The sequence below is a fragment of the Electrona antarctica genome, assembly GCF_951216825.1.
Source record: "Electrona antarctica genome assembly, chromosome: 9".
Taxonomy (NCBI): domain Eukaryota; kingdom Metazoa; phylum Chordata; class Actinopteri; order Myctophiformes; family Myctophidae; genus Electrona; species Electrona antarctica.
The window spans coordinates 50,365,372-50,391,263 of record NC_136790.1 but is presented as its reverse complement, the minus strand read 5'-3'; the positions used below and the strand labels follow the sequence as shown (position 1 = coordinate 50,391,263).

The 25,892-nt window shown below is 45.7% G+C and overlaps 1 protein-coding gene across 5 annotated transcripts in view; it reads left to right on the top strand.

Moving 5' to 3' along the window:
* Window positions 1–25,892, top strand: part of LOC306929378 (IQ motif and SEC7 domain-containing protein 1-like) — a 256,833-nt gene that overhangs the window by 205,901 nt on the left and 25,040 nt on the right. For 3 of the 5 annotated variants that reach the window (XM_079509883.1, XM_079509886.1, XM_079509887.1), the window contains 7 exons: window positions 9,317–9,671; window positions 18,484–19,047; window positions 19,729–20,067; window positions 20,715–20,941; window positions 21,567–22,019; window positions 22,594–22,755; window positions 25,221–25,343. In XM_079509883.1, the coding sequence (XP_079366009.1) occupies window positions 9,317–9,671; window positions 18,484–19,047; window positions 19,729–20,067; window positions 20,715–20,941; window positions 21,567–22,019; window positions 22,594–22,755; window positions 25,221–25,343 (2,223 nt within the window). The remainder of the gene's footprint in view (window positions 1–9,316; window positions 9,672–18,483; window positions 19,048–19,728; window positions 20,068–20,714; window positions 20,942–21,566; window positions 22,020–22,593; window positions 22,756–25,220; window positions 25,344–25,892) is intronic. The other 2 variants (XM_079509885.1, XM_079509884.1) reach the window with 2 other exon arrangements.

Sequence of the window (25,892 nt, the reverse complement as noted above, 5' to 3'; positions counted from 1 at the left end):
CTCACTTAATGCATCCTGTGTGTGTGTGTGTGTGTGTGTGTGTGTGTGTGTGTGTGTGTGTGTGTGTGTGTGTGTGTGTGTGTGTGTGTGTGTGTGTGTGTGTGTGTGTGTGTGTGTGTGTGTGTGTGTGTGTGTGTGTGTGTGTGCGTGCGTGCGTGCGCACATGTGTGTGTGTGAGCAGATCAGATTAAAGTGGTTGTTGAATAAGATCCAATTTACTGCCACTGAGACAAACGGACCCAGGCTCTGACTACACTGATCCTCTGAGTCTACACACACTGACACTATGACGCTGCACTTCTATAGTCTCTGCTAGCTCTGGTCCATAGCTCTAATGCCTTTGCATTAGAGCTATGTTACTCTTCTCTTCCTGTGCTCGCATGTAATGCAGACCAGCCTCTCGTCTGTATAAATAACTTTTTTTGCTACTCACCAATACAAAGGCGGCTTTGTGTTATTAGAAAGCCTACTTTCTTTAGTGGACGCACTCTGAGCCCCCCACCACACGTATAAAATGAACTTTTTTGGACAGATAGGGATTTTTTTTCACCAGAATAAAAACACTTTTATTTACCCATGCATCCTCTACAGATATTGCCAAGAGAAAACCTCATAGACAAGATTTGTCCTTCCGGCCTTATTTATTTATCAGGGTGCATGTAAAAAAATAGAGAGACAACGTTTCGATGTAACTACTATAACATCTTCGTCAGGTCATGACCTGACGAAGATGTTATAGTTACATCGAAACCTTGTCTCTCTTTTTTTACTGGCACCCTGCAAAAACATAACCTGACTCCGCCAGATTGAAGAAGCTTTGCTTCACACTCGTTTCACAAACTACTTCCATCTAGTATCACTGCAACCCAATCGCTGAAGAAGGTGGGCCCTTTTTTGAGTGGTACAACCACTCCAAGGAACAGCTTTGTCCCTATGTCCTAACCTATGTGACTATGTCCGTTTAGAGTACCAATAGGGGGTGCTGTTGCACCATTCGCTTCAGACTGGTCAGATTTTTTCTTTTTCAAGCTACTTGGCAGGCGATTGGCAGATCCCGCCTGTAGCTGTCGCTGTCGCCAAAACACATACTACTCCACATTAATAGCCAACAACAAAAACAACCCCAGATTCCTTTTTGACACAATCGCCAACCTCACCAAAACCACTCCCCCAGCTCCCCCCCCTTCCATCAATCCACTAGATTTCCTTACATTTTTCAACAACAAAGTGGAGTCAATTAGAGAGCAGACTAAGAGCACTGCTACCGCTTCACCCACAACCGCCTCCCAACCTCCATCTTCCACAGCCACTCATTCCAGCATCACCCTATCACATTTTGATATAATCTCCTATGATAATCTCATTAAACTGGTCTCCACATCAAAATCCACCACCTGCCTACTGGATCCAATCCCCACCAAATTATTTAAAGAGCTGCTTTCTACACTGGGCCCCCCGCTTCTTCATATCATAAATGAGTCCCTAATCAGTGGCACCGTTCCAACAGTTTTCAAAACCGCAATAATCAAACCCCTACTAAAAAAACCTAGTCTAGATCCACACACATTAGCGAACTATAGACCAATATCCAATCTCCCATTTATGTCAAAACTGCTAGAAAAAGTTGTTGCCAGTCAGCTTACAGCCTATCTCAGCAATAACAATCTCTTTGACAATTTTCAGTCCGGTTTCAGATCCCACCACTCCACAGAAACCGCTCTGGTTAAAGTGTCAAATGATCTGCTAATGGCAATGGATGCGGACAGGACCTCTCTCCTGCTGCTCCTCGACCTTAGTGCCGCATTTGATACGGTCGATCACTCAATTCTCCTCGATCGTTTAGAACATCTAATTGGTATCAAAGGTCCTGCACTCGATTGGTTCCGCTCCTACCTCTCACATAGATCTCAGCGTGTGCTCTTCAATAACTCAATGTCCGATTTTTCCAGTGTTAACTACGGTGTCCCACAAGGCTCAGTTCTTGGTCCAATCCTCTTCTGTTTATACATGACACCATTAGGCGACATTTTTAGAAAGTCTGGCATAGAATACCACTGCTATGCAGACGACACCCAAATTTACATCCCCATCACAGCAACTGACCCATCCAACATTCACAAACTTGAAATCTGTCTAGCCGAGGTAAAGAAATGGATGAACAGCTCCTTCCTACTCCTGAACTCTGCCAAATCAGAGATGCTACTAGTCGGTCCAGTCAAGCATACTCATCTGTTCAATAACATAACCCTTAACCTCGATGGCTGCCCAATAACCCACAAACCAACAGTCCGAAATCTAGGAGTCATTTTTGACACATCTTTATCTTTCACACACCACATAAAAAGCATTACAAAATCTGCCTTCTTCCATCTGCGCAACGTTGCTAGAATCCGTCCAATACTCTCACTTCCCGACGCCGAAACCCTGGTCCACGCCTTCATCACCTCAAGAATAGACTACTGCAATGCCCTCTTCTCCGGTTTACCATCAACAGCAACAAATGGCCTCAGATTAGTACAAAACGCAGCAGCTAGAGTACTCACCAGAAAAAAGAAATTTGACCACATCACACCAACACTAATAGAACTTCACTGGCTACCCATACAGGCCAGAGCCGACTTCAAGATACTCCTCCTGACCTATAAAACCTTAAATGGACTCGCACCACCTTACATGTCCAGTTTAATAAATATATACATCCCCCCAAGACCACTACGCTCTCAGGATGCTGGAAAACTCACAGTCACAACACATAATAAAATAACGGTTGGGGGCAGAGCTTTCACACACCGTGCCCCCTGTCTCTGGAACGCTCTCCCTCAGGATGTCAGAAATTCACACTCCCTGGAAATTTTTAAGTCAAGGCTAAAAACACACCTTTTTTCTATACATTACAGTTCCGCTTAGTTTTTATGCACATTTTACCATGTTTTACTATGTTGTTATTGCTATTTGTGTTTGATTTGTTTTGTATAAATGCTGTAAAGTGCACAGAGACCCCCTGGGGTGATTTTGTACTATAAATAAAATAAACTGAACTGAACTGAACTGATTGGTCCGTACCGCGGCCGGTTCGGTTCATCGCTATACTGCGTCAGCCATTCCAGAGGGAGAGCTGTGTTGTGAACTCGTGAATCAATACAATACGCCCCCATCTGGCGGAGTCAGGTTATCAAAAAGAAAAGGCTTTAACTTTAACATAAATGAGCTCTTCAGCTCTGTTGGCTCACAGAGAGCGATAGAAGAGCGTCAGTGCAGTCAGTGTCCAGGGGTTTCCCCTTTGACCGCTCTCTACTATTAATACACGGGCCGTGGTCTTCCTGTTGTGAAGCCCCTATACCTCGCTCACATTCCTAAAACGACCTCAAGGCTGACCGACCGTGTCCCTTCCTTGATGCTATCTCCAGTCCCCTCCCCCCCCCCCCCCCCCAGCTGTCCCAGTGTAGTTGCTGTCGCTCACAGGGGGAGCATGGGGAGGGGAGGGTAGGGGAGGGGGAGACATGATGTGGACAGGCTGGAAGGTGACTCACACACACTGGGGGACAGCCACGTTGGAGCCAGCATGCACCACAGAGAGGGAAGGTGACAATGGCTGTGTTTTTGAGGTGACATGTGGCGTTTTGCACTCTGTCTGCCACAAAGTCTATATTACTATAGAGCTGGAAACTATAGCTATATGCTGATAAGGACGGTGCATGTGAGTGTGGGTGTCAAACTCTATGTAACTTTTATACCATGTGTTGTTGGATAGTTTCACACAGTATTGTATTGCGTATTGTTGCATAGTGAGTAAGTGTGTGTGTGCGTGTGCGTGTGTGCGTGTGCGTGTGCGTGTGCGCGTGCGTGTGCGTGCGTGCGTGCGTGCGTGCGTGCGTGCGTGCGTGCGTGCGCGCGCGTGTGTGTGTTCTGCGTTGCTTGTACATAATATATTGTGGGAATAATTATATAAGGGACTTGGGGATCTTAAACGTCACGTCATGTTACTGAATCCCATTTTAAAGGATAGCACGCTGTCAAGGAAAATTAATTATAATCGGAGGGTGGCAGGTGTCCAAGCCTCATTATGCGTGTTTTGTGAATTGTCCTCACTTCCTCATGTATGTCGTGGAGTGTATAAGCAGGGACGTGCAGAGAGTGTTAAAGAGGCAGGGGCTGAAATCCCGTAAGAGGTCACTTTTGGACAAAAATAGCTGATCTACAAGCTCTCAACGCGTCGCGCTGCGACGCGTTGAGAGCTTGTAGATCAGCTATTTTCGGCGCGCAACCCAGCACTCTTTAGCTAGTGGAGATGCGGTGTATACGACATGGATTTCTAAACAAATTTGTTAAACGCAAAATGCTGAGTTCAAGTTCAGGAGACTTCGGGGGGAAAAAGCAATTCTTCTGAATGCTTCCTTCCGGCATGGCATGGAAAGGAGAGGAGAGGAGGGGAGGGCATTTGCATTTCTTTCACCGTGTAGTAAATGCTGCATTCGTGGTCTGGAAAGGGCAGTTGTTTTAAAGACTGGTAAAAGGGCAGGGGCTGAAGCCCCCCTTTGATGTCTATGTGTGTGTTTCTGATGATGTCTTCCCATTTGGCGCCATATAGTGCCATTTGTAGCATTCTTATCCAGTGTAAAAAGACGTGTATATCGGAATAATTGTATAACTGTATGAAAAGGTGTCATATAATCCCATGAGGGAGGATGGGCCACGAAGTGACATGACACTTAAATAAAGTCATTCATTCATTCCTTCCTTCCTTTCTTCCTTCCTTCCTTCCTTCCTTCATTCATTCATTCATTCATTCATTCATTCATTCATTCATATCCAGGGCCGTTTCCTTGCTGTGCTGTGAAGCAGGCACTGATGTGATGAATCACACTGATGAAGGCTGGATAGCCGAAACGTTTGTCTTCCATTATGCGTATGCAAAAATAAAAAAATGCAGTCTTGGTGTAAGTGCGACCCATTGCCGATATGATTTGAACGGGTAACGCACCACAGGTCAGAGCGCGGTGGTCACAAGAAAGGTTTTCGTGAAGCAGGCATTAATCTGGGCCTGAAGAAGTTCACTTCCACTGGTGCACTGCAGAGAATTGTCCCTGAAACAGACACTTAACTTCCAAATGCTCCCCCACATGCGCTCACTGTCACTGTCCCTGTCACTTCCCCTCGAGGATCTCTACAAATACCCTATTTTCGGAATGTGCTTTGTGTGTGTGTGTGTGTGTGTGTGTGTGTGTGTGTGTGTGTGTGTGTGTGTGTGTGTGTGTGTGTGTGTGTGTGTGTGTGTGTGTGTGTGTGTGTGTGTGTGTGTGTGTGTGTGTGTGTGTGTGTGTGTGTGTGTGTGTGCTAAAAGATCAGTAAGAAATTAGTGTATTGGGAGAGAAACAAATGTCACGTTAATCTCTGGGACTCCAAATCAAACCTCTGAATGACATCATCACAGCCTGTAGCCATCTGAACTGAACACATGTATTTACATTTATGTTGTAGTGTAGTATGTGTTGTAGTGTAGTATGTGTTGTAGTGTAGTATGTGTTGTAGTGTAGTATGTGTTGTAGTGTAGTATGTGTTGTAGTGTAGTATGTGTTGTAGTATATAGTATGTGTTGTAGTGTAGTATGTGTTGTAGTGTAGTATGTGTTGTAGTGTAGTATGTGTTGTAGTGTAGTATGTGTTGTAGTGTAGTATGTGTTGTAGTGTAGTATGTGTTGTAGTATATAGTATGTGTTGTAGTGTAGTATGTGTTGTAGTGTAGTATGTGTTGTAGTGTAGTATGTGTTGTAGTGTAGTATGTGTTGTAGTGTAGTATGTGTTGTAGTGTAGTATGTGTTGTAGTGTAGTATGTGTTGTAGTGTAGTATGTGTTGTAGTGTAGTATGTGTTGTAGTGTAGTATGTGTTGTAGTATATAGTATGTGTTGTAGTGTAGTATGTGTTGTAGTATATAGTATGTGTCGTTCTGAGGCTATTATTGTATCCATAGGAGGCGAGACGTTAGGAAGCACTTGTTTTGCCGCTGCCTTTTGCCCTACTACTAGTAGGAAGTAGCAGGACGTGGCGGGCCGTTCTCACATTCTAACACAGCTCAAAAACCCCATTTCAGCATCCAGCTCGGTGGCGCACCTCACCAATCATTAGATTCCCACCAACCCACACACCTCCTCCGATCGAATCCCGCTGCCGCCACTATTTTTCCAACAACAACAACCGCAAAGCATTATTTATTTTTGGCCGATAAAGTATAGATATTGACCAAGTTACCGGTATTGATCAAGCGAACTTGAGCCACAAGAGGCTAAAGCGAGCGAGTCGCCATGCCGAAGTTCACTTAAGCCGACTCGGCGCCGTCCAAATTATTTTCCGAGAGGGACAGAATGGAAAATCCTCGCCTCCCCTAGTTGTGCACGGCCCAACTGAACACAATGGAGCGCTCCCTACCCCCGTGACCGCCCGTCTCATCCAATCACAAGCCATCAGGCAGGGATGTCGGCATGTGTATGCATCACTGCTCATGGCAGAGCATCTGCTGCGCTGCCCCCGGAGGCAGGGAGGCCATCATGAATGCACATCTGATTGTCTGTCTGTCTGTCTGTCTGTCTGTCTGTCTGTCTGTCTGGCTGGCCGGCTGGCTGGCTGGCTGGCTGGCTGGCTGGCTTATAACAGAGGGGACAGGCAGGGAGACAGGGTGTCTGCCTGTCTGCCTGCATCTGTGTGGCTGGCTGCACAGATGGAACGGGGCAGGCAGACAGCCTTTCTGTGTGTCTGTGTCACAGAAGGGAACAGGTTCAGGCAGACAGGCGGTCACGACTCACGACAGTGCGACCTTGCTCTCCTGAGATCAGGGACGAGACAATTATCTGTCACAGCGTCTAGACTTCACAGGAACTTTGTTTGCATTCTGATTTGTCTCTAACTCAGTTCTCATATAGCTCACGGCTCAGGGCGCCCCTGAATTACCCAGCGTTTGTGTCGAAAGTGTCCTCGAGCAAGACTCTGACCCCCACAATTGCTCCCGATGATGTAGCGCGTAGCACTTGTCTTAGCACTTGCCCTAGCCCCTTACAGGCGTATATGCAAAGGCTCAACTTATGTAACTTAGATAATATTTTATGTAGACATAGTATCTATCTATCTATCTATCTATCTATCTATCTATCTATCTATCTATCTATCTATCTATCTATCTATCTATCTATCTATCTATCTATCTATCTATCTAGTATATGCATAGTTTCATTATATAGATATTCCACTGTTAGGTTTTTAGCGTAATACGTGTGATTCATGATGCCTATCTGTCATCACTGTATTACCATGTTTTGTGTTCTTGCTTACTGCTTTGAGGCCCGGCAGAAGATGTTAAATGAGCACTTTACCCATTTCCAAACGTATCTTCATATACTAGCCAAATTGGTCCTCACTAATGCTCATTATAAGATTGCACGGTTGGCACCATTCATGTCTACTCACTCTGTGTGTCAGAGGAGGGCTGTGGACAGTTTCTAAACCTGCCAGTGACATTAAAGATTTCAAACATTTTAATTTAAGAACTTCCTAGGAAGTGAAAATATTAGCTTGGAAACCCTGTTGATGATGTCATTGGTTTGTCACAGTCCACCAATTGGATGCAGAATGTCCTTAAACTACATGCTCCTTTAAGTGGCATCTGTTTGGTAGCCTGATTTATACTTTGTTGCACAACACGCAACCCAGTTCTGCAACTTACACAAGCTGTCCGCTGCGATGTGAGAGTGCGGTGTAGTCAACAAACACCCACTCGCGAGGGACTCGTGAGGGGTGACTGTGGCTCAAGAGTTAGAGCAGGTCGTCCAATGATCCATGGGTCGGCGGTTCGAATCCCGGCTCCTCCTGTCTACATGTCGAAGTGTCCTTGGGCAAGACACTGAACCCCAAATTGCTCCCGATGTGCTGGCTGGTACCTTGCATGGCTTCCGCCGCGTGTATGAATGTGTGTGTGAATGGGTGAATGCAATGCACAATCTATGTAAAGCGCCTTGGATAAAGGCGCTATATAAATGCACCATTTACCATTTACCATTTACCTCTACTGGTCTACTCCCTCTTGGTCTAACATCAGGGTCTCTGCAGTGTTGTTAGCTCTGCTGGGCTGGGTTGGCTCCCAACTTTATTTCAGTTACAGGTGGGCTGGTCGTAAGTACTCTTTTGGCGTTTTGAGTTTGGTTAGTTTAGTTTGTTTTGTTTGATAGTTTATGAGGAGTCTGGGCACTCCTTCACGCACATAGTGCGTAACTGCCCAGGCTCCCCACCTTATTAGTTGTGACCAGCCCATCCTTTGGTTTGTTTGTTAGGATATTTAGTTAGGTCTTTAGTTTACATTTATGATTGATTTCGGCATTCATTAATCCACTAGTTTAGAAGTTCATTCATTCACTTCTTTATTAATTTGGTTATTCCGCGTTCCTTTTTGACTTGGAAGTTCATTAATTCGTCCCTTAACTCATTCATTGCGTCAGGCATACATGATTTATATGCCTGATTTCAGTTTTAAATAAACCTTTTGTAAACTTTTGAACTGCCTTGTGTTGAGTTATTATGGTATGGTCCTGGTGTTTGAGCCAAGTTCTTACGGACCGTAACACACCCACTCGGGAGGCACTCGTGAATCACTGTCCTCTACTGGTCTACTCCCTCTTGGTGTAGCATCAGGGTTTCTGCAGTGTTGTCAGCTCTGCTGGGCTGGGTTGGCTCCCACAGTGTCCGTTTGCTCGCCACCAGTTCCGGGAGCCTGACGCAGTGCCCGTCCATCTTCTCTCTCTGTCCTTGTCTGTGACTCGTGGCCCGATCTCTCAATGCAGTTTTCATATCTGTAAATCAGTGCCGTCTGCCCCGAGATGAGGGAACAGATTTGCTCGCTGTTGTTTCTTTACATAATTGTCTCTGTCGGGTGGAAACCTTGTGTGTCCAAAACTGTTACTTTTCAGGATTCAAATAAATAAAAAAATTCGAGCTTGTGGATCTGCTTGTGTAGAAAATAGCCAATCTACAAGCTCACAACGCCTCCCAGTGTGAGGCGTTGTGAGCTTGTAGTTCCACTATTTTCACAATATTTATTTGTGAAACCGAGTCGAACTAAATGTTATTGTGCCTACAATTCCATGTGCGTGCCAGGGTGGGGTGGTGGGGGTCCCCAGGGTGGGGTGGTAGGGTCCCCAGGGTGGGGGTCCCCAGGGTGGGGTGGTGGGGGTCCCCAGTTCAAATATGTTTTTTTTTCGCGGACTGAAACGTTTTGGAACTCCTCGCTGCATGTAGACTAACCCCAGGCTCTCTATTGTCTTTGTCTCTTCCTCAGTGTCGAAGGCGATGGTCCCGGCAGTGAGGTGGGGGGCTCCTCCTCGTTGGAGAGCAGCAGCTACAGCCACAGGGGGGCGCCAGTGAGCCACGACGACGAGGGGCGGGGCTCTCCGGAGCACCCAGACAGCCAGCCGTACGGCGACCCCCACGACCACCACCACCACGTGACGACCGCGCCGCTGCCCGGCGGCGGATACCACCACCACAGAGACCACAGAGACCGGCCCCGCAGGCCCAAGCTGCAACACTCGCACTCCTCCGTCCTCCGCAAGCAGGCCGAGGAGGAGGCCCTGAAACGCTCCCGCTCGCTGTCCGAGAGCTATGAGCTGTCGGCCGACCTCCAGGACAAACAGGTACGTACGGCTTTGTCAAAGTCAAGGTTAATTAAATAAGGTTAGGAGGCGAAGACATGGACTCCATGTTGCTCCATGGAAGGAAAGAAACATGCGCAACTGAGACAAAGGAAGCTGAACGCAGAAGGGAGCAACATGGAGTCCACCGTATGGTCTTCGCTTCCTGTCCTCATTGCGTGTGCGTGTGTGCGCGAGTGTGTGTGTGCACACACATTTCTAAAAAAGATTACTTCGGAATCCTGACAGTTTTCCTATGTTTCTGTGTCAGTGGTTTTTAAATTATTTCATGTCAAAGACCCCAGAAATTATATCTAATTGGCCGCCGACCCCCATCTGAAAATACGTTGTTCCAGAAGCAAATATTTGAGTTAAAAACGCCACATTTTCAAGATAAAAAAAAAAACAGATCTACAAGCTTGTAGCGTGGCACTCGGTGCCGCGCTATGAGCTTGTAGATCTGCTATTTTTCAATAGCTAAAGTATAACATAATGCTTAAAACACCAAAATAATGGGTTTAACTATAACAAGAACAAGTCCAATAGTACAATAGTACATGACACTTTCTGTCTCATCTAATGCGTGTGCGCTGGAATGACATCAACCACACACACACTCTGCTTCCCTCCATCACTAATATTACAAACATTGTTATCAATATATTGCTTCCGGGCTCCAGTTGAGCATAGAGAGGCTCCTTCACTTCCATCACTGCAGGCGCTTGCCAAAAGATCTTTTAGTTTTTTTGGCGAGATGGACTATATGGACCGTATTATGGTCTGAAAGTACATTATGATAGGTAGGAGATGTAGTTAGTTGGCCCTTGGGTGTTTTCACGTCTTAGTTCTCTATAGAGCGTCGCAGTCCCGCCCCCTACCAGGGCCCAGGAAATGATTCTCCGCTCATTTTCCTCATAGACATTTCAAAAAGTATTTATTTAAAGACCTTTTAAGCCTCGTACAAAGCCAACTCTGTCGTGACAAATCATGACAACAAACACATTTTTTTGGGCCGAACAAATAATTAGAAAGGGAAAAAAAACGGCAGGTTACAACACTTTTTTTGTTGTTTTTCTTCTTTGTAATTATTTGTTTGGTCCAAAATATTGTGTTTGTTGTCATGAGTTGGCTTTGTCCGCGGCGTAACCGTCTTTAAATAAATACTTTTTGAAATGTCTATGGGAAAAATGCATTGGGAATCATTTCCTGGGCCTGGCGTCGTCATGAAAGAGGGCGGGACTGCGACGCTCTATTGTGGGCTTGCTCCAGCGAGCCCACAGTAGTTGTCTACAGCAGCAGGGGTGGGCAACTTTGACAATGGAGAGGGCCACTATAAATCCACACTCACTCAGAGGGCCACCTTGCATATTTTTTGTCGTAGCAAAAATAGCCGATCTACAAGCTCAAAACACGTCGCGCTGTGACGCGCTTTGATCTTGTAGATCAGCTATTTTTGCATTTAAATCCTGAATATTTTTTTTTTTACTATTTTTTTTATTGGAATCCTGAAAAGTAAGACCTAGCCATGATGATTGGCTGCCTCCTAAGCCAATGGGAGTAAAACCCCATACTCTGAACGTCGCAGTGCGGAGCGAGTGGCTACAGCAGCAGCTAATGTTATGATGAGCTAAATGGAGCTAAGAGGAAAGCCACAACAAAACACAGTGACAGGACCAACGATAGAACGTCAGAAACGAACTTTCTTCTTGTTGCTGTTGGTTGTCATGGTTGCCATTTCCCACCTGATGTTGTGTGGGAGTTCCGACTGGTCCAGACCATACCGGATAACAGCGAGCTTACATGACGTCTTTAGACTGGGAGGACTCAAGTCTAGTATGAACATGTCATCAGAATAATGAGATGACACGATGATACGATGTCCCACCATAACAAAGCTAAAATTATTATCAACATTATCAGAATTCAAATAATGATGATCCAAATGCACTGGACCTGGGCCTTTCCCTTTGGCCTGAACTTTCTTCCAGGTGAAGGTCTCTGCATTGAACGTACACACGCTAATCGTGAATCTTTTGTTCCCCCTAGTGTCCATCACCATATATGTACAGTTCCCCAGTGTAGATAAGGGCTGAACGACGTAGCATTTGTGTGGAAGAGGACGTGCACGAGGCGTGTTGTTTAGCCAGCGGTTGGTCTCTGTGTCAAACACGCTGACGGGGTCTTTGGGGTCTTTGCCCCGCGAGCTCCCAAATACAAACATCTTTGAATGAATGAATGAATGAATTTTATTTGTATAGCACCTTTCCAAACATATAGTTACAAAGTGCTTTACAGACAGGTTATAAAACAGGAAACATCAAAACAACAAAACATCAAGACATCAGAAACAATAAAATATGAAGAAAATAACAGGTCAATAAAACAATTAAAAACAATATTAGGAAAAACACTTGGCATATAGATGTGTTTTTAAAAGCGTTTTAAAAGAAGACACTGATTCTGCTAACCTAAGAGCCAGTGGTAGGGAGTTCCAAAGCAAAGGTGCCCGAGCCGCAAAGGCCCGGTCACCCCGAGTGACCAGACGTGTTGCTAGAGGAACTAGGAGGGCCTTATCCGCAGATCTGAGGCAGCGTACAGGGTTATGGGGTTTCAGCAAGTCTGTTATATAAATGGGAGCTAGACCATGTAGAGCTTTAAAAGTAATCAATAAAATCTTAAAATCAATTCTGTAGCTCACAGGGAGCCAGTGAAGGGTAGCTAAAATAGGTGTGATATGCTCACGTTTTCTTGTGTTGGTGAGAAGGCGAGCCGCAGAGTTCTGCACCATCTGGAGGCGAGATATATATTATTTTTTTTGCTCATACCAGAGTATATTGAATTGCAGTAATCCAGTCGTGAAGATATGAATGCGTGTATGACGGTTTCCAGGTCTGCATGATGATGGTGGCAGAGTGATGAGTTGAAACAGGTGGTTCCGTTCCTCCGGTGTCGATCAAGGATAGTCTAAGAAGGATGAGACGCGAAGACCGTACGGGCGACGCCATGTTGCTTTGGAAGGAAAGAAACATGCGCAGTTGAGACCAAGGAAGCTGAACGCGGAAGTGTTGGCTGCATATAGCCCATTGCGCATGTTTCTTTCCTTCCAAAGCAACATGGCGTCGCCCGTACGGTCTTCGCGTCTCATCCTTCTTAGACTATCCTTGGTGTCGATTAAAGACCAGGCCATTGTGGTGGTGTCCAACTTGTAGGTGTCGTTAGTCCATCTATCCAGCCGGGTCAATCCTCCATGGATAAACATGACCTTCCCCAAGACACAGGCTGAGTGGTTGGTCCTCTCCTCCGGTCGAGTCCATGAAACCCTGGGTTTGAACCAACGGTGGGTGGCGACATCGAATGCATAAAGCACGTTACAGTAAGGCACCCCTCCTCCCCAGAGGTAGATGGTATCTCCTATCAGTACAGCTGTGTAGCCCCAGTGCATGGAGGGAACATCAATTGGGTGACCTTTTCCTGTGCCAGCTGTCACCGGAGGCAACTTCCTCCAGCATAAAGACACTGTGTTGAAAACATTGACACCAAGCTGGGGCTTGTTGCTGGGTGTTTCTGGGTCACCGAATCCTCCAAAGTAGTACACCTCGTGCTCTACTGCTACTGCAGCCCGACTGTATGTCCCCAGTCCTCCCTTCAGATGTACCGTCCATGTACGGGACATTTCTCGCACCGCGGATCAAGTTGAATTGTTCAAGTCTTGTTCTGTTTAAGTATAGAGTCCTGCTGTGTGTGCTACCACTTATTGGATCAGAAGCACAGATGTCGCGGGAGGTTAAACCAATCTGCAAAGGCGATGACTGTTGATCCCCCAAATATGGCAAATTGTCGAAATTGACAATTTGCCTTCACTTCACAGTGGACGGTGTGTTCAGCTACACAGCAGACAGACAGACGTGTTCAGCTGCACAGCAGACGGTGTGTTCAGCTACACAGCAGACAGACAGTGTGTTCAGCTGCACAGCAGACAGACAGACAGTGTGTTCAGCTACACAGCAGACAGAGTGTGTTCAGCTACACAGCACACAGGCAGTGTGTTCAGCTACACAGCAGACAGACAGACAGTGTGTTCAGCTACACAGCAGACAGTGTGTTCAGCTACACAGCAGACAGACAGTGTGTTCAGCTACACAGCAGACAGACAGTGTGTTCAGCTACAGGGCAGACAGACAGTGTGTTCAGCTACACAGCAGACAGACAGTGTGTTCAGCTACACAGCAGACAGACAGCGTGTTCAGATACACAGCAGTGTTGACCACTATAGTCTTCAGAAGTTCTTACTAGAAGTAGGATCATTTAGTAAAAGTCGCTGAATGACATTTTGTTTAGTTAACATTGTATTTTAAAGGGCATGATTGTGACGACGACATTGTGATGTCATTATAGTCGAGTCCAAAACATCAATCCAGTGACCATTCTCTGGCTAAACTATTTTGATGATTGATGTGACTTCTATATATGGACCTGTTGAAAGAGATTCAGCTCCCATGCAGGTCCCTCACACAAATCACAGCTTTTTGAGGGGCGATAGCGCCTCCAACGTCTGACTTTTTAAATCTAGTCTATGGACTTTCTAATTTCTGTTTAGATAGCTGGGGAACCACAGGCCCAAAAGCTCAACGGTTAAGGATTAACCTGTGATGTCATGCCGTACTTTTTATTTGTGTTTTCTCTATTCACCTGGTCATTAAGGTCCACAGAATGAGAGGCCTGCTCTGCCGAAAACATTGCGAAAAAGAGTTATGGCCATTTTTGTATACCACACCATACAACCAATATAAGGCAAAATTTCCCAAATGTCATCATGCTTGAAGTAGCATGTGACATTTGTGACATGTCAAACTAGGGGGTTTTCATTACTCTGAATCCATTCCAAGCATTTGTCTTGCACGAAAAACACTCCTTGGCCTAAAAACGGCCATAGCCGTCATCACAAACGTGATGAGGTCAGCACAAATGTGATGACGTCAGCAGTGATGACGTCAGCACATTTGGGCACATTTTGGCAAAGTGGCTATGGCCGAATTTAGGCCAAGGAGTGTTTTTCGTGCAAATCTAATGCTTGGAATGGGTTCAGAATCATGAAAACCCCCTATTTTTTTACATGTCACAATTGTCACATGCTAATTAACACTAGCGCGTCGGAGCGGTCAGGCTGACCGATTTTGAAATTTTGAAGTGGATTTTCTTTGCCCATGAAGTCCTGAGAAAGTTCCCCTTGCATGACTTTTTCTAAATGTTCGATTCAAACCATCTCTGTTTTTTTTTTCATCTGAAACGTTTTGGAAATATGATTTTAGACATAATTCTACTAAAATGTCTGCTCTTTTGCGGTCCGTGGGACCGCTCTTAGAGCCCTCACCCTTTCTCCCCCACAAGCCGTGCTGTTCACACCTTCCTCCCGGCTGGAGACGGGCATTGTTCGACATAGGAACGTGGTATGGTACAGAAACTAGCTATAGCTAGCGCTATATTGAATATATAGCGCTCACATCGTCACTATAATTATAGTTTGGTAAACTGAAATGAAAAAGAAAATAACTTTTCTGCACGCGACCAGTGGAACTGATTTCCACGCATCACGGCTCTCTTTTTTCTCTCTCCCTCCCTCTCTCGTGGAGAGGGAGAAAATATCCAAGTAACTGACGGTGAGGTATGCGGAAGTGCATTTTAGATAACGCTGTAGCACTATTTGTGGCGGTGATGCGTCACATGACTTGATCTATCCTATGGTGTGTATATAAACCGTGCTGCTGCTACGGATCTCTCTGCTGGCACAATAAATCAAATATATATAAATGACATCGATCATAGGCGGCGGCTAGGCCAGGCTTAGCCTTCCCAACAATTATGCTGGGTATTTTTAAAATATATATAGGCTAATATGTGGCTAGCCGGCCGCTCCCAAACTCCCAACTCCTTTGTCTGTAGCCTAAACTTTTCTGATTTGCACGCACGCACGCACAGCTGTCGCGCATATTCATTTCATATATCAGCGCATCAAAAATATGGTGAAATATGGTGTGTTGACTGACTGGCGTATTGTTTCCACCTATCTATTGAGCATAGCTAAATAAATACATGTTGAAAAATAACTTTGAGTTGTCCTGTCGAGTTGAAACGCTGCCTTGAATTAGTTGGAATGTGACATTTAGAAGACAATGGCAAGTCGTCAACCCCCCGCCACGGGGGGAGAGGTGTGAAGAGATGCAGGGAGAGAGTGGCCAATGGAATTGCACGAAAAACACCGGTCAGCCTGACCGTTAGCCGTCATAGTAGTAGTGATTTTAATTCAGACATGCTAGTGTTAAAGCATGATGCAATTTGGGAAATATGGTGTGGTATACAAAAATCGCGACGTTTTCGGCAGAGCAGGCCTCTCATTCTAATGGGTGGCCTCTCAACTAATGGGTGGCCCCCAGACCCCCACCAAATAACCGGAACTACTTAATAACTACGTTATATTCACATGCACCACTGGAGTAGTGTTGTGGTGTTTACCTGCAGAAGTGCATTGTCCTCTCGCTGTATTTTGGTGTTTTCATTGTTTGTTTTGGTAGACTAACTTCAAAATGACAGTGGCGGCGGTGGCTCAGGGGGTAACAGGTCAGGTCGCCCCAATTCCATCTCGCCCCAGATTTTTTCCGCCGACCTCACGCCGACAGCTCGGTGCGGCGGTTCTTGTATTCTTTATTTTGTTTTACTGAGAATAAGGTTAGAAATAAGTTTAGGGTTAGGCATAGTTTTACTGGGGTTAAGTTTAGGAATAGGGTTAGGTTTAGGCATCGTTTTACTGAGGTTGAGGTTAGGAATAAGGTTAGGTTTAACCGTTTAAGCATCATTTACTTAGATTACTTTAGGAATACCAGGCCGCGCTGTTCCGCCGGCTGTACGCCCGGGGCGAGTTGGTAAAGGGGCGAGCAGTCTCGTATTCGCTCAGGGGTAGAGTGGCTGGATGGCAACCGCAAGGTTGCCAGTTCGAACCGTGTCGAAGTGTCCTTGAGCAGGACACTGAACCACTCCGCTCCTGATGTGCTGGTTGGTGCCTTGCATGGTTTCCGCCGCCATCAGTGTATGCCTGTATGGACGTGTGTGTGAATGTGAATGGGTGAATGTAATGCACAATCTATGTAAAGCGCCTTGGATAAAGGCGCTATATAAATGCACCATTTACCATTTAAAATGTAAGCCCCTGCCAAAAGAAACAGGGGCCCCATCTGTTATTTCACGCGTAAAAAGAGGCAGATTTTTGGCATTACAAAGTGGGTCTTTTCTCTAGAAAATGAGGATCTTTAGGACAATGCTTTGAGAGACAGTGGAAGCATTATAAATTAGACATGACATATTTGAAAAGTAATCTAAACCAGATGGCACCGACTGACTGTAATGGTGGTTGACTATAATGCCTCACTTCATGTCTATGAGTGGTTTATTACATTCTGGATTGATTGATTGATTGATTGATTAACCTCAGCGGGTAAATTCATTTAAATTACAGCCATGATTCAGCAGTAAAGACAGTAGTGTGCGTATAAAACACGGGTTCCCAACATGTATTATTTTATTCCGAAAATAGATAAATTGATGAATGAATCAGTAAGAGGAGAGCATTTGAAGTGGTCAGACTAGCAATATGTTCAGAAGAACCTTCAATACAATCTTAATAGTCTCGAATATTTAATATAAAGCGATGGTTAAAGCCCCAATCTGTGATTTCTTCACCTGGTTGGCAGTACTGTATGTATAGTCTGCTATAGCAGGGGTTCTCAACCCGTGGGTCGTGACCCCTCGGGGGGGTCGCCAAATTATTTTCGGGGGTCCCCAAATTATTTAAAAAATATATATATATATATATATATTTTTTTTTCTTTCTTGCAACTGAATGGCTGGAAAGTGGAAATGAAGAGTTTACATATAGTACACATAGTACATGCATACACCTTCCCTAATGCTTATATCTGGTTTCAGTATTTATTTATGGTGTATTGTCTATAGAGACATAGAGAGATATTAAGGTTATTGTAGCAGTCAATTTATATTTGGGGTCGGGAGAGGGCGGGGCGGGGGTCTCGAGACATTGCCAAAGCATTTCCGGGGGTCCCCGGCCAAAAACGTTGAGAACCCCTGTGCTATAGAGCGTCGCAGTCCCGCCTCCTACCCTGGACCAGGAAATAAAACCCAATGCATTATTCTCATAGACATTTCTTAAAGTATTTATTTAAAGACGGTTACGCCGCGGACAAGGCCAACTCGAGTCGTGACAACTCATGACAACACAAACAATATTTTGGACCAAACAAATAATTACAAAGAAGAAAAACAACAAAAAAAGTGTTGTAACCTGCCGTTTTTTTCTTCTTTCTAATTATTTGTTTGGTCCAAAATATTGTTTGTGTTGTCATGAGTTGTCACGACTCGAGTTGGCTTTGTCCGCGGCGTAACCGTCTTTAAATAAATACTTTAAGAAATGTCTATGAGAATAATGCATTGGGTGTCATTTCCTGGTCCAGGGTAGGAGGCGGGACTGCGACGCTCTATAGTCTGCTGTCAAAAGTCTGTCGTCAATATCGGTAGAGGGCGCAAGTCCACACGTTCATGTACTTTTCATTTGCATTGTAATCCCCATACTGGGGATTTTAGATCGCCTCATATAAGAATCCCTCCCTAACATTTTAGTCTATACTTTTCATGTGGACCAAATTGTCAGTATATTTAGTCATCATAGCTTAGTTATTATTTATCGATGAAAAAAGGTAGCCGACAATGTTGTTCCTTTTTGTTAACGTGTTCCTCTCCTAAAACGCAGGTGGAGATGCTGGAACGCAAATACGGAGGGCGCTTCATAACCCGGCATGCGGCGCGCACCATCCAGACGGCCTTCCGCCAGTACCAGATGAACAAGAACTTTGAGCGGCTGCGGAGCTCCATGTCGGAGAACCGCATGTCCCGGCGCATCGTGCTGTCCAACATGAGGATGCAGTTCTCCTTCGACGGGCCCGTAGAGAAAGTCCACAGCTCATACTTCGAGGGAAAGCAGGTGTCGTTGAGCGAGAACGGCAGCAGCAGCGGCAAAATGGGCGCCGCGCTAGTGCGCTCCGAGTGCGGAGGGGACAATATGGCCGCCGATGTCCCCCCGGCCGCCAAATCCCCCGGCGGCGGCGGCGGCGGCGCCGCGGCTCAGGCGGACTTCGCGGACGCCATCACGGAGCTGGAGGACGCGTTCTCCAGGCAGGTCAAGTCTCTGGCGGAGTCCATCGACGACGCCCTGAACTGTCGCAGCCTGCACGGCGGCGAGGACGGCCCGCCCGAGCAGCACGCCACCACCACTAGAGGCCGCCAGGACTCAGAAAGGGACATTGTCAGCTACCAGGTATAGGTCGGAGGATGCAAATGTATAACGTAGAAATCTAATTGTATTGCTTTTGATATGCATCACTGGCTCTCAACCTTTTATGGATCAGCTGGGGCTCACTTGAAGATCTCAAAAGCGTTCACGGACCACCCAATTTGACCATCTAACACATTGGTTCCCAACCTTTTTATATTGAAGTACCACCTCAGAAAGTATTTGGCTCTCTATGTACCACCATATTAACTGATGGTAAAATACAGGAGCCCCTTTTGTTCCTTTCCTAAGCCAATAATGCTGCTGCTCTGATAAAACTCTGTCTAATCAGCAAAGGTGTGTGTGTGTGTGTGTGTGTGTGTGTGTGTGTGTGTGTGTGTGTGTGTGTGTGTGTGTGTGTGTGTGTGTGTGTGTGTGTGTGTGTGTGTGTGTGTGTGTGTGTGTGTGTGTGTGTGTGTGTGTGTGTGTGTGTGTGTGTGTGTGTGTGTGTGTGCGTGTGTGCGCGTGCGTGCGTGTGTGGCTATTACTGCTCCTGGTATTGACAATGATTTGTATTGCATTGACTGTCTAGTTGTATGTCCCAATGATGAATTGAACACATAGGACTACAATGTTTGCGTGATTGCACTTGCTCTACTGTGTTCTACAATGTGTGAATAAAGCATTCAACCAACCAACCAACCAATGCCTGCATCCACCACGCAGGTCAAATCCGCACACCCTGACAAGCTGGACAAGATGAGGGCCTCTTACAGCGACGTCACCCTCTACATCGACGAGGAGGAGCTGTCTCCTCCACTGCCGCTGTCGCACCACCACCACCAGTCCTCCCTGGACCGCCCTCCGTCCAGCGCGCTGTCCCACCGCTCCATGGACCGGCCGTCCAGCACCGAGTCGGACGTGCGGCCGCGCTCGCTCAACTCCCAGCAGGGGGACTACTGGTCGACGGCCGCCGCGCACAGCAAGGACGTCGACAAGGGAGGCGGCGGTGGCGGCGATATGTCGGACACCAGCGGCCGCAGCACGCCCTCCCTGGAGCGCCAGGTAGGGCTTTCACTTCTAGTCATTTTTACTAGTTGACTAGTTGCCTAGTTTACTAGTCGACTAGTTGTTTAACTACCAATTGTGTAAAAAATAAATAAAACTGTGTACATTGGTGACTATAATCTAGAATTCTAACTGATCTTGAGGCCTACAAAAACGGGAGAAAAAAAACGCCTTTTTTTTGTAGACATTTTTGTAGACATTTTGTAGAATTGAGGTCAGGTGTAAATGGGTTAAGTTTCATTCAGTGTTGTTTTCGTCGACTAAAACTAAGACGAAAAATGTTCGTCGACTACCTTTTTCCACTGACGAAAACTAAATGGAAACTAAATAAAAACTAAGCTACGATGACTAAGACTAAAATGTTAGGAGGGGACAAGACAAGTGGACAAGAGATCCAGAATAAGTCATTTTACAATTAGTTGCATGCTGAAAATAGACGATCTACAAGCTCACAACGCGTCACGCTGCGACGCGTTGTGAGCTAAATCACTAAATCATTCCAGGTGACTAAAATGTAACTAAACTATTCAAGAGACTATGACTAAAACTAAAATAAAAAAAGTCTGCCAAAAACAACACTGGTTTCATTCCAAAGACTATATGAGTAAACTAAAAATCTAAAATGTTCTGTCACCGTCACCCAGGAGCAGCAGCAGCAGCGCCTGCGCGTGGAGCGCCTTCCCCTGCTGACCATCGAGCCGCCCAGCGACAGCTCGGCGGAGCTGAGCGACCGCTCGGACCGCAGCTCCGCCGCCTCCAAGAGGCAGAGCGCCTCCTACGAGCCGCCACGGAGCCACGGCAACCACCACCAGAGCAGCCCGCCCAAGCACGTCAGCCACGCCCTGCCCCCCCGGGGGCCGCACTCCTCCAGGTACAGGACCACAGAGATTAGGGTTGGGATCCTTAACGCGAGTATACTCGTCCTGTCAAATAAAAACTCTTGGTGCTCCGGACAGGACACGTCTACTCGTTCTCAGAGGTGGACACTTAAAGGGGCATTCCACTCATTTTCAACATTTTACCATGTCATTAACATACCTTAGAGACCCCCTTTAAGTGAATTTACTTAATTCTGTACTTAAGTACAGAATTTCTACTTAAGTACTGTACTTAAATACAACATTTGTACTTAAGTACTGACTTGAGTACAACATTTGTACTTAAGAACAGATTTACTTAAGTAAATGTCCACCTCTGCTCGTTCTAAGGCAGTTTATATTTTCCATTTTTTAGAATCGGCCCGGTTGCTATAGGGTCCCACTCGCCCTGTTTGGGTGCACGCAATAGAAAATGCTCGATAGTTGGGCTCGATAAGAACCCAGCTCGATAAGTCTGATCGATAAGGTGCTTGTTATCAATAAAAATGAACGAGCTCCGTCCCTATATGTAACATGAATGGATTTGATGCCGGCGAGTTATGCAAAAAAAAAAACCCACGATCAATCTAAAATAATTGCGACCTGCTGGTGACGGATGATGTAATCGTTTGTTCCCAGGCCTCCGTCCAGGGAAGAGGACCCCGGGGCCGCCCCCCCACCACCCAGGGGGGCCCACCACAACACCCACCCCCACCACCAGCGCCCCCCCCGCCCCCAACTGGAGTCCGCCGGCAGCCCCCACCACCAGCGGCCGCCCCGCCCCCAACTGGAGTCCGCCGGCAGCCTCCACCTGTCGCACAACGGCACGGCGTCGGTGGCCATGATGAACCGGCAGAGCAAGTCGGAGTCGGACTTCTCGGACGGCGACAACGACAGCGTCAACAGCACGTCCAACTCCAACGACACCATCAACTGCAGCTCCGAGTCGTCGTCGCGCGACAGCCTGCGCGAGCACGCGCTCAGCAAGCAGACGTACCACAAGGAGACGCGCAACAGCTGGGACTCGCCGGCCTTCAGCCACGACATCATCCGCAAGAGGCACTACCGCATCGGACTCAACCTCTTCAACAAGTACGTATATATACACGCTACACAAAAGGCTGTACAGGTAGATCACAGGACATGTCCCTAAATAATATTTAATTTAAATATATAAAAAAATATTTTTGGAATCTGCCACTTGAGTTAAAGGTGACTTGATTGATTGACAAAAGGGGCTTGTAAGCTCAAACTCGCAATGCAATATTTTGTTTTCAACAGTGTTGCTATGCACAAATGTCTGTAGCATTACAAATTAAATACAAAACCCTCCTAACTAATAGATTTCTCCCCCTCTATTTCCCATTTCCAAGTCCATTTGTCCTATATGTAATGCCAGTGCCGCTATTCTAAAGCCCCCTCAGGTACATATTTAGGTAGAGGTAGTGCCTCTAGAGTCTAGAGGCACTACCTCATCAGACTCAACCTCTGAAAGGGTGTGGACTGTGAAAATGTTTTGTGTTTAGTACTCCATGTTGTTGAAATGTGCAATACAAATGTACTCTCTCTCTCTCCGTCTCTCTCTCTCTCTCTCTCTCTCTCTCTCTCTCTCTCGCTCTATCTCTCTCTCTCTCTCTCTCTCTCTGCCCCTCTCTCTCATACACAGGAAACCAGAGAAAGGCGTCCAGTATCTGATCGAGCGGAGCTTCGTTCCGGACACGCCCGTGGGTGTGGCTCACTTCCTGCTGCAGAGAAAGGGTCTGAGCAGGCAGATGATTGGAGAGTTCCTGGGCAACCGGCAGAAGCAGTTCAACAGAGATGTACTGGAGTGAGTTAATATGAATGAACAGTTCAACAGAGACGTACTGGAGTGAGTTAATATGAATGAACAGTTCAACAGAGACGTACTGGAGTGAGTTAATATGAAAGAACAGTTCAACAGAGACGTACTGGAGTGAGTTAATATGAACGAACAGTTCAACAGAGACGTACTGGAGTGAGTTAATGTGAAAGAACAGTTCAACAGAGACATACTGGAGTGAGTTAATATGAATGAACAGTTCAACAGAGACCTACTGGAGTGAGTTAATATGAATGAACAGTTCAACAGAGACGTACTGGAGTGAGTTAATGTGATGAACAGTTCAACAGAGACGTACTGGAGTGAGTTAATATGAATGAACAGTTCAACAGAGACCTACTGGAGTGAGTTAATATGAATGAACAGTTCAACAGAGACCTACTGGAGTGAGTTAATATGAAAGAACAGTTCAACAGAGACGTACTGGAGTGAGTTAATGTGATGAACAGTTCAACAGAGACGTACTGGAGTGAGTTAATGTGATGAACAGTTCAACAGAGACGTACTGGAGTGAGTTAATGTGAATGAACAGTTCAACGGAGACGTACTGGAGTGAGTTAATGTGAATGAACAGTTCAACAGAGACGTACTGGAGTGAGTTAATATGAATGAACAGTTCAACAGAGACGTACTGGAGTGAGTTGATATGAATGAAGGAATGAATGAAGGAATGAATGAATGAAGGAATGAAGGAATGAAGGAATGAATGAATGAATGAAGGAATGAAGGAATGAAGGAATGAATGAATGAATGAATGAACGAATGAACGAACGAATGAATGAATGAAGGAATGACAAAGCAACACGTCACGAGATCCAGCAGGGATTGATTGATTTGTTACGTAATCTGAACCAGTGTTTCCCAAAACAGGACTGTCCCTGGCTGCATGTGTCTGTCCGAGCACGAAAATAGCATTTGGTTGGTTTTCAAAACCAAATGTCACTGTTGTGCACACACATACCTGCTTTGCTTGATACCTTTCTCTCGTTTCAATATTATCGCGAAATAATCCATCGCGTTCATATTTTGAACGAGAGGCAGTTGAGAAGTCAGAAATGAAGAGATTAGTATATCCATCAGATCAAAACCACGGAGAGCGCCCTGGATTAGGAGAGACGAGGCATTCTTTCTGCAGCAGTAAACAGACCGGACCGGACCATGAACGAAAAGCGAAGCGTATGGTGGCCTTGGAGTCTCACTCAAAAATAAAAAATAGGAAAAAGTTCAGAATATTCTTCTCTCGTTTGATATCATTGAGGATGCCCTAGGACGTGTACACGCGTCATTGCAACCCGTCGGTTGGATTCCCTAGGTGTGGACACGTCGGATGGACAGAACATGTTAATGAAATGAAAATGAGTGGAATGCCCCTTTTAAGAAGTTATGAAAATAGCCGATCTACAAGCTACAATCTGCACGAAGCGACGTGTTGTGCGCTTGTAGATCTGCTATTTTCACTAGTTTGGGTCCCGGGCAAACATCTAATCAAAAGTCTGGATACCACTGATGTAAACTATTGCACCCTGCATGGTGCACACGCTGCCTGGTCTGAACCCTGCTGTGACTCAGTGATTCCACTGGAAGCACAGCACCGTAGAGGTAGAGAGGAGAGGAGAGGAGAGCAAGGCCCCATGTGTGACTAAGAGCTTTACGGTTTAAATCCCTCAACACGTGAGACAGCTCAGCTGCACTGCAGTAACCTCACACCAACTACACAGCCGCCTCGGGCTGTACCGGCCGTAACCAAGCCTGTCTGGGATTGGTTGAGCCGTAACCAAGCCAGTCTGGGATTGGCTGAGCCAAAAACCAAGCCTGTTTTGGATTGGTAGAGCCATATAATAATCAAGCCTGCCTGGGATTGGTTGAGCCATAACGAAGCCTGCAAAACTATTGCAATTACGCACAGTCTGTTAGTCCATCTATGTTTATGTATGTTACACAGACGAAATATCTGAATGTCTTGTCTAACAAAGGCTGCTAAAATGTATGTTTTGAGTGTGTGGTGCAGTGGTAAAGTGCCTGCCCGCCATCACGTTCGCATTCACAGGAATGTGTGCGTGATGAACTAATTGGCATGATGACAAAATGGGGGAGAAAAGGGGGTAAAAATCTAACAAAACATGTGGATTGACTGTGTGGAAGTAAGTCAACGTGGCTAATCTGTGTAACATGTACAAATGCTTCTGTGTGCGTTTAAGTTGGCCCTGGTGGTGTGTGTGTGAATCCAGCTTTGTTTTTGCACACATATACTGACCTCCGTGTGTGTGTGTGTGTGTGTGTGTGTGTGTGTGTGTGTGTGTGTGTGTGTGTGTGTGTGTGTGTGTGTGTGTGTGTGTGTGTGTGTGTGTGTGTGTGTGTGTGTGTGTGTGTGTGTGTGTGTGTGTGTGTGTGTGTGTGTGTGTGTGTGTGTGTGTGTGTGTGTGTGTGTTCAGCTGTGTGGTAGATGAGATGGACTTCTCCTCCATGGAGCTGGACGAGGCTCTCAGGAGGTTCCAGTCTCACATCAGGGTCCAGGGAGAGGCTCAGAAGGTGGAGAGACTCATCGAGGCCTACAGGTGAGCATCAATAGACCTTAATTAGATTAAATATACTACAGGTGAGCATCAATAGACCTTAATTAGATAAAATATACTACTACAGGTGAGCATCAATAGACCTTAATTAGATAAAATATAATACTACAGGTGAGCATCAATAGACCTTCATTAGATAAAATATACTACAGGTGAGCATCGATATACTTTAATACACTGTTTCCCAAACAGCGGGTTACGAGAAAATGTTATTTTTTTCCCGCTTTTTTCACGTTTATTAACTAAAAACAAAATCGGTATTTTTCAAAAGATTTTCAAAAAGTAAAAAAGAAAAAAAAGCATTTGACCAGCATTTGATGAGATTTAGCCTCTCAGACTCAAAGCGTAGAATATTTTGTTATCGTTGGATAATGTTTTGTCCACAATTCCATGCTGTAGGAGAGACGGCAGGCAATAATCCTTATAAACACCACCATAACTCCAGTCTTTAGAAGACGAGTTTATTCTTCTCCTTCAAGGTGTTCTACATCATTATAAGCACCACCAGACTCCATGAGAAGGATATTCTTC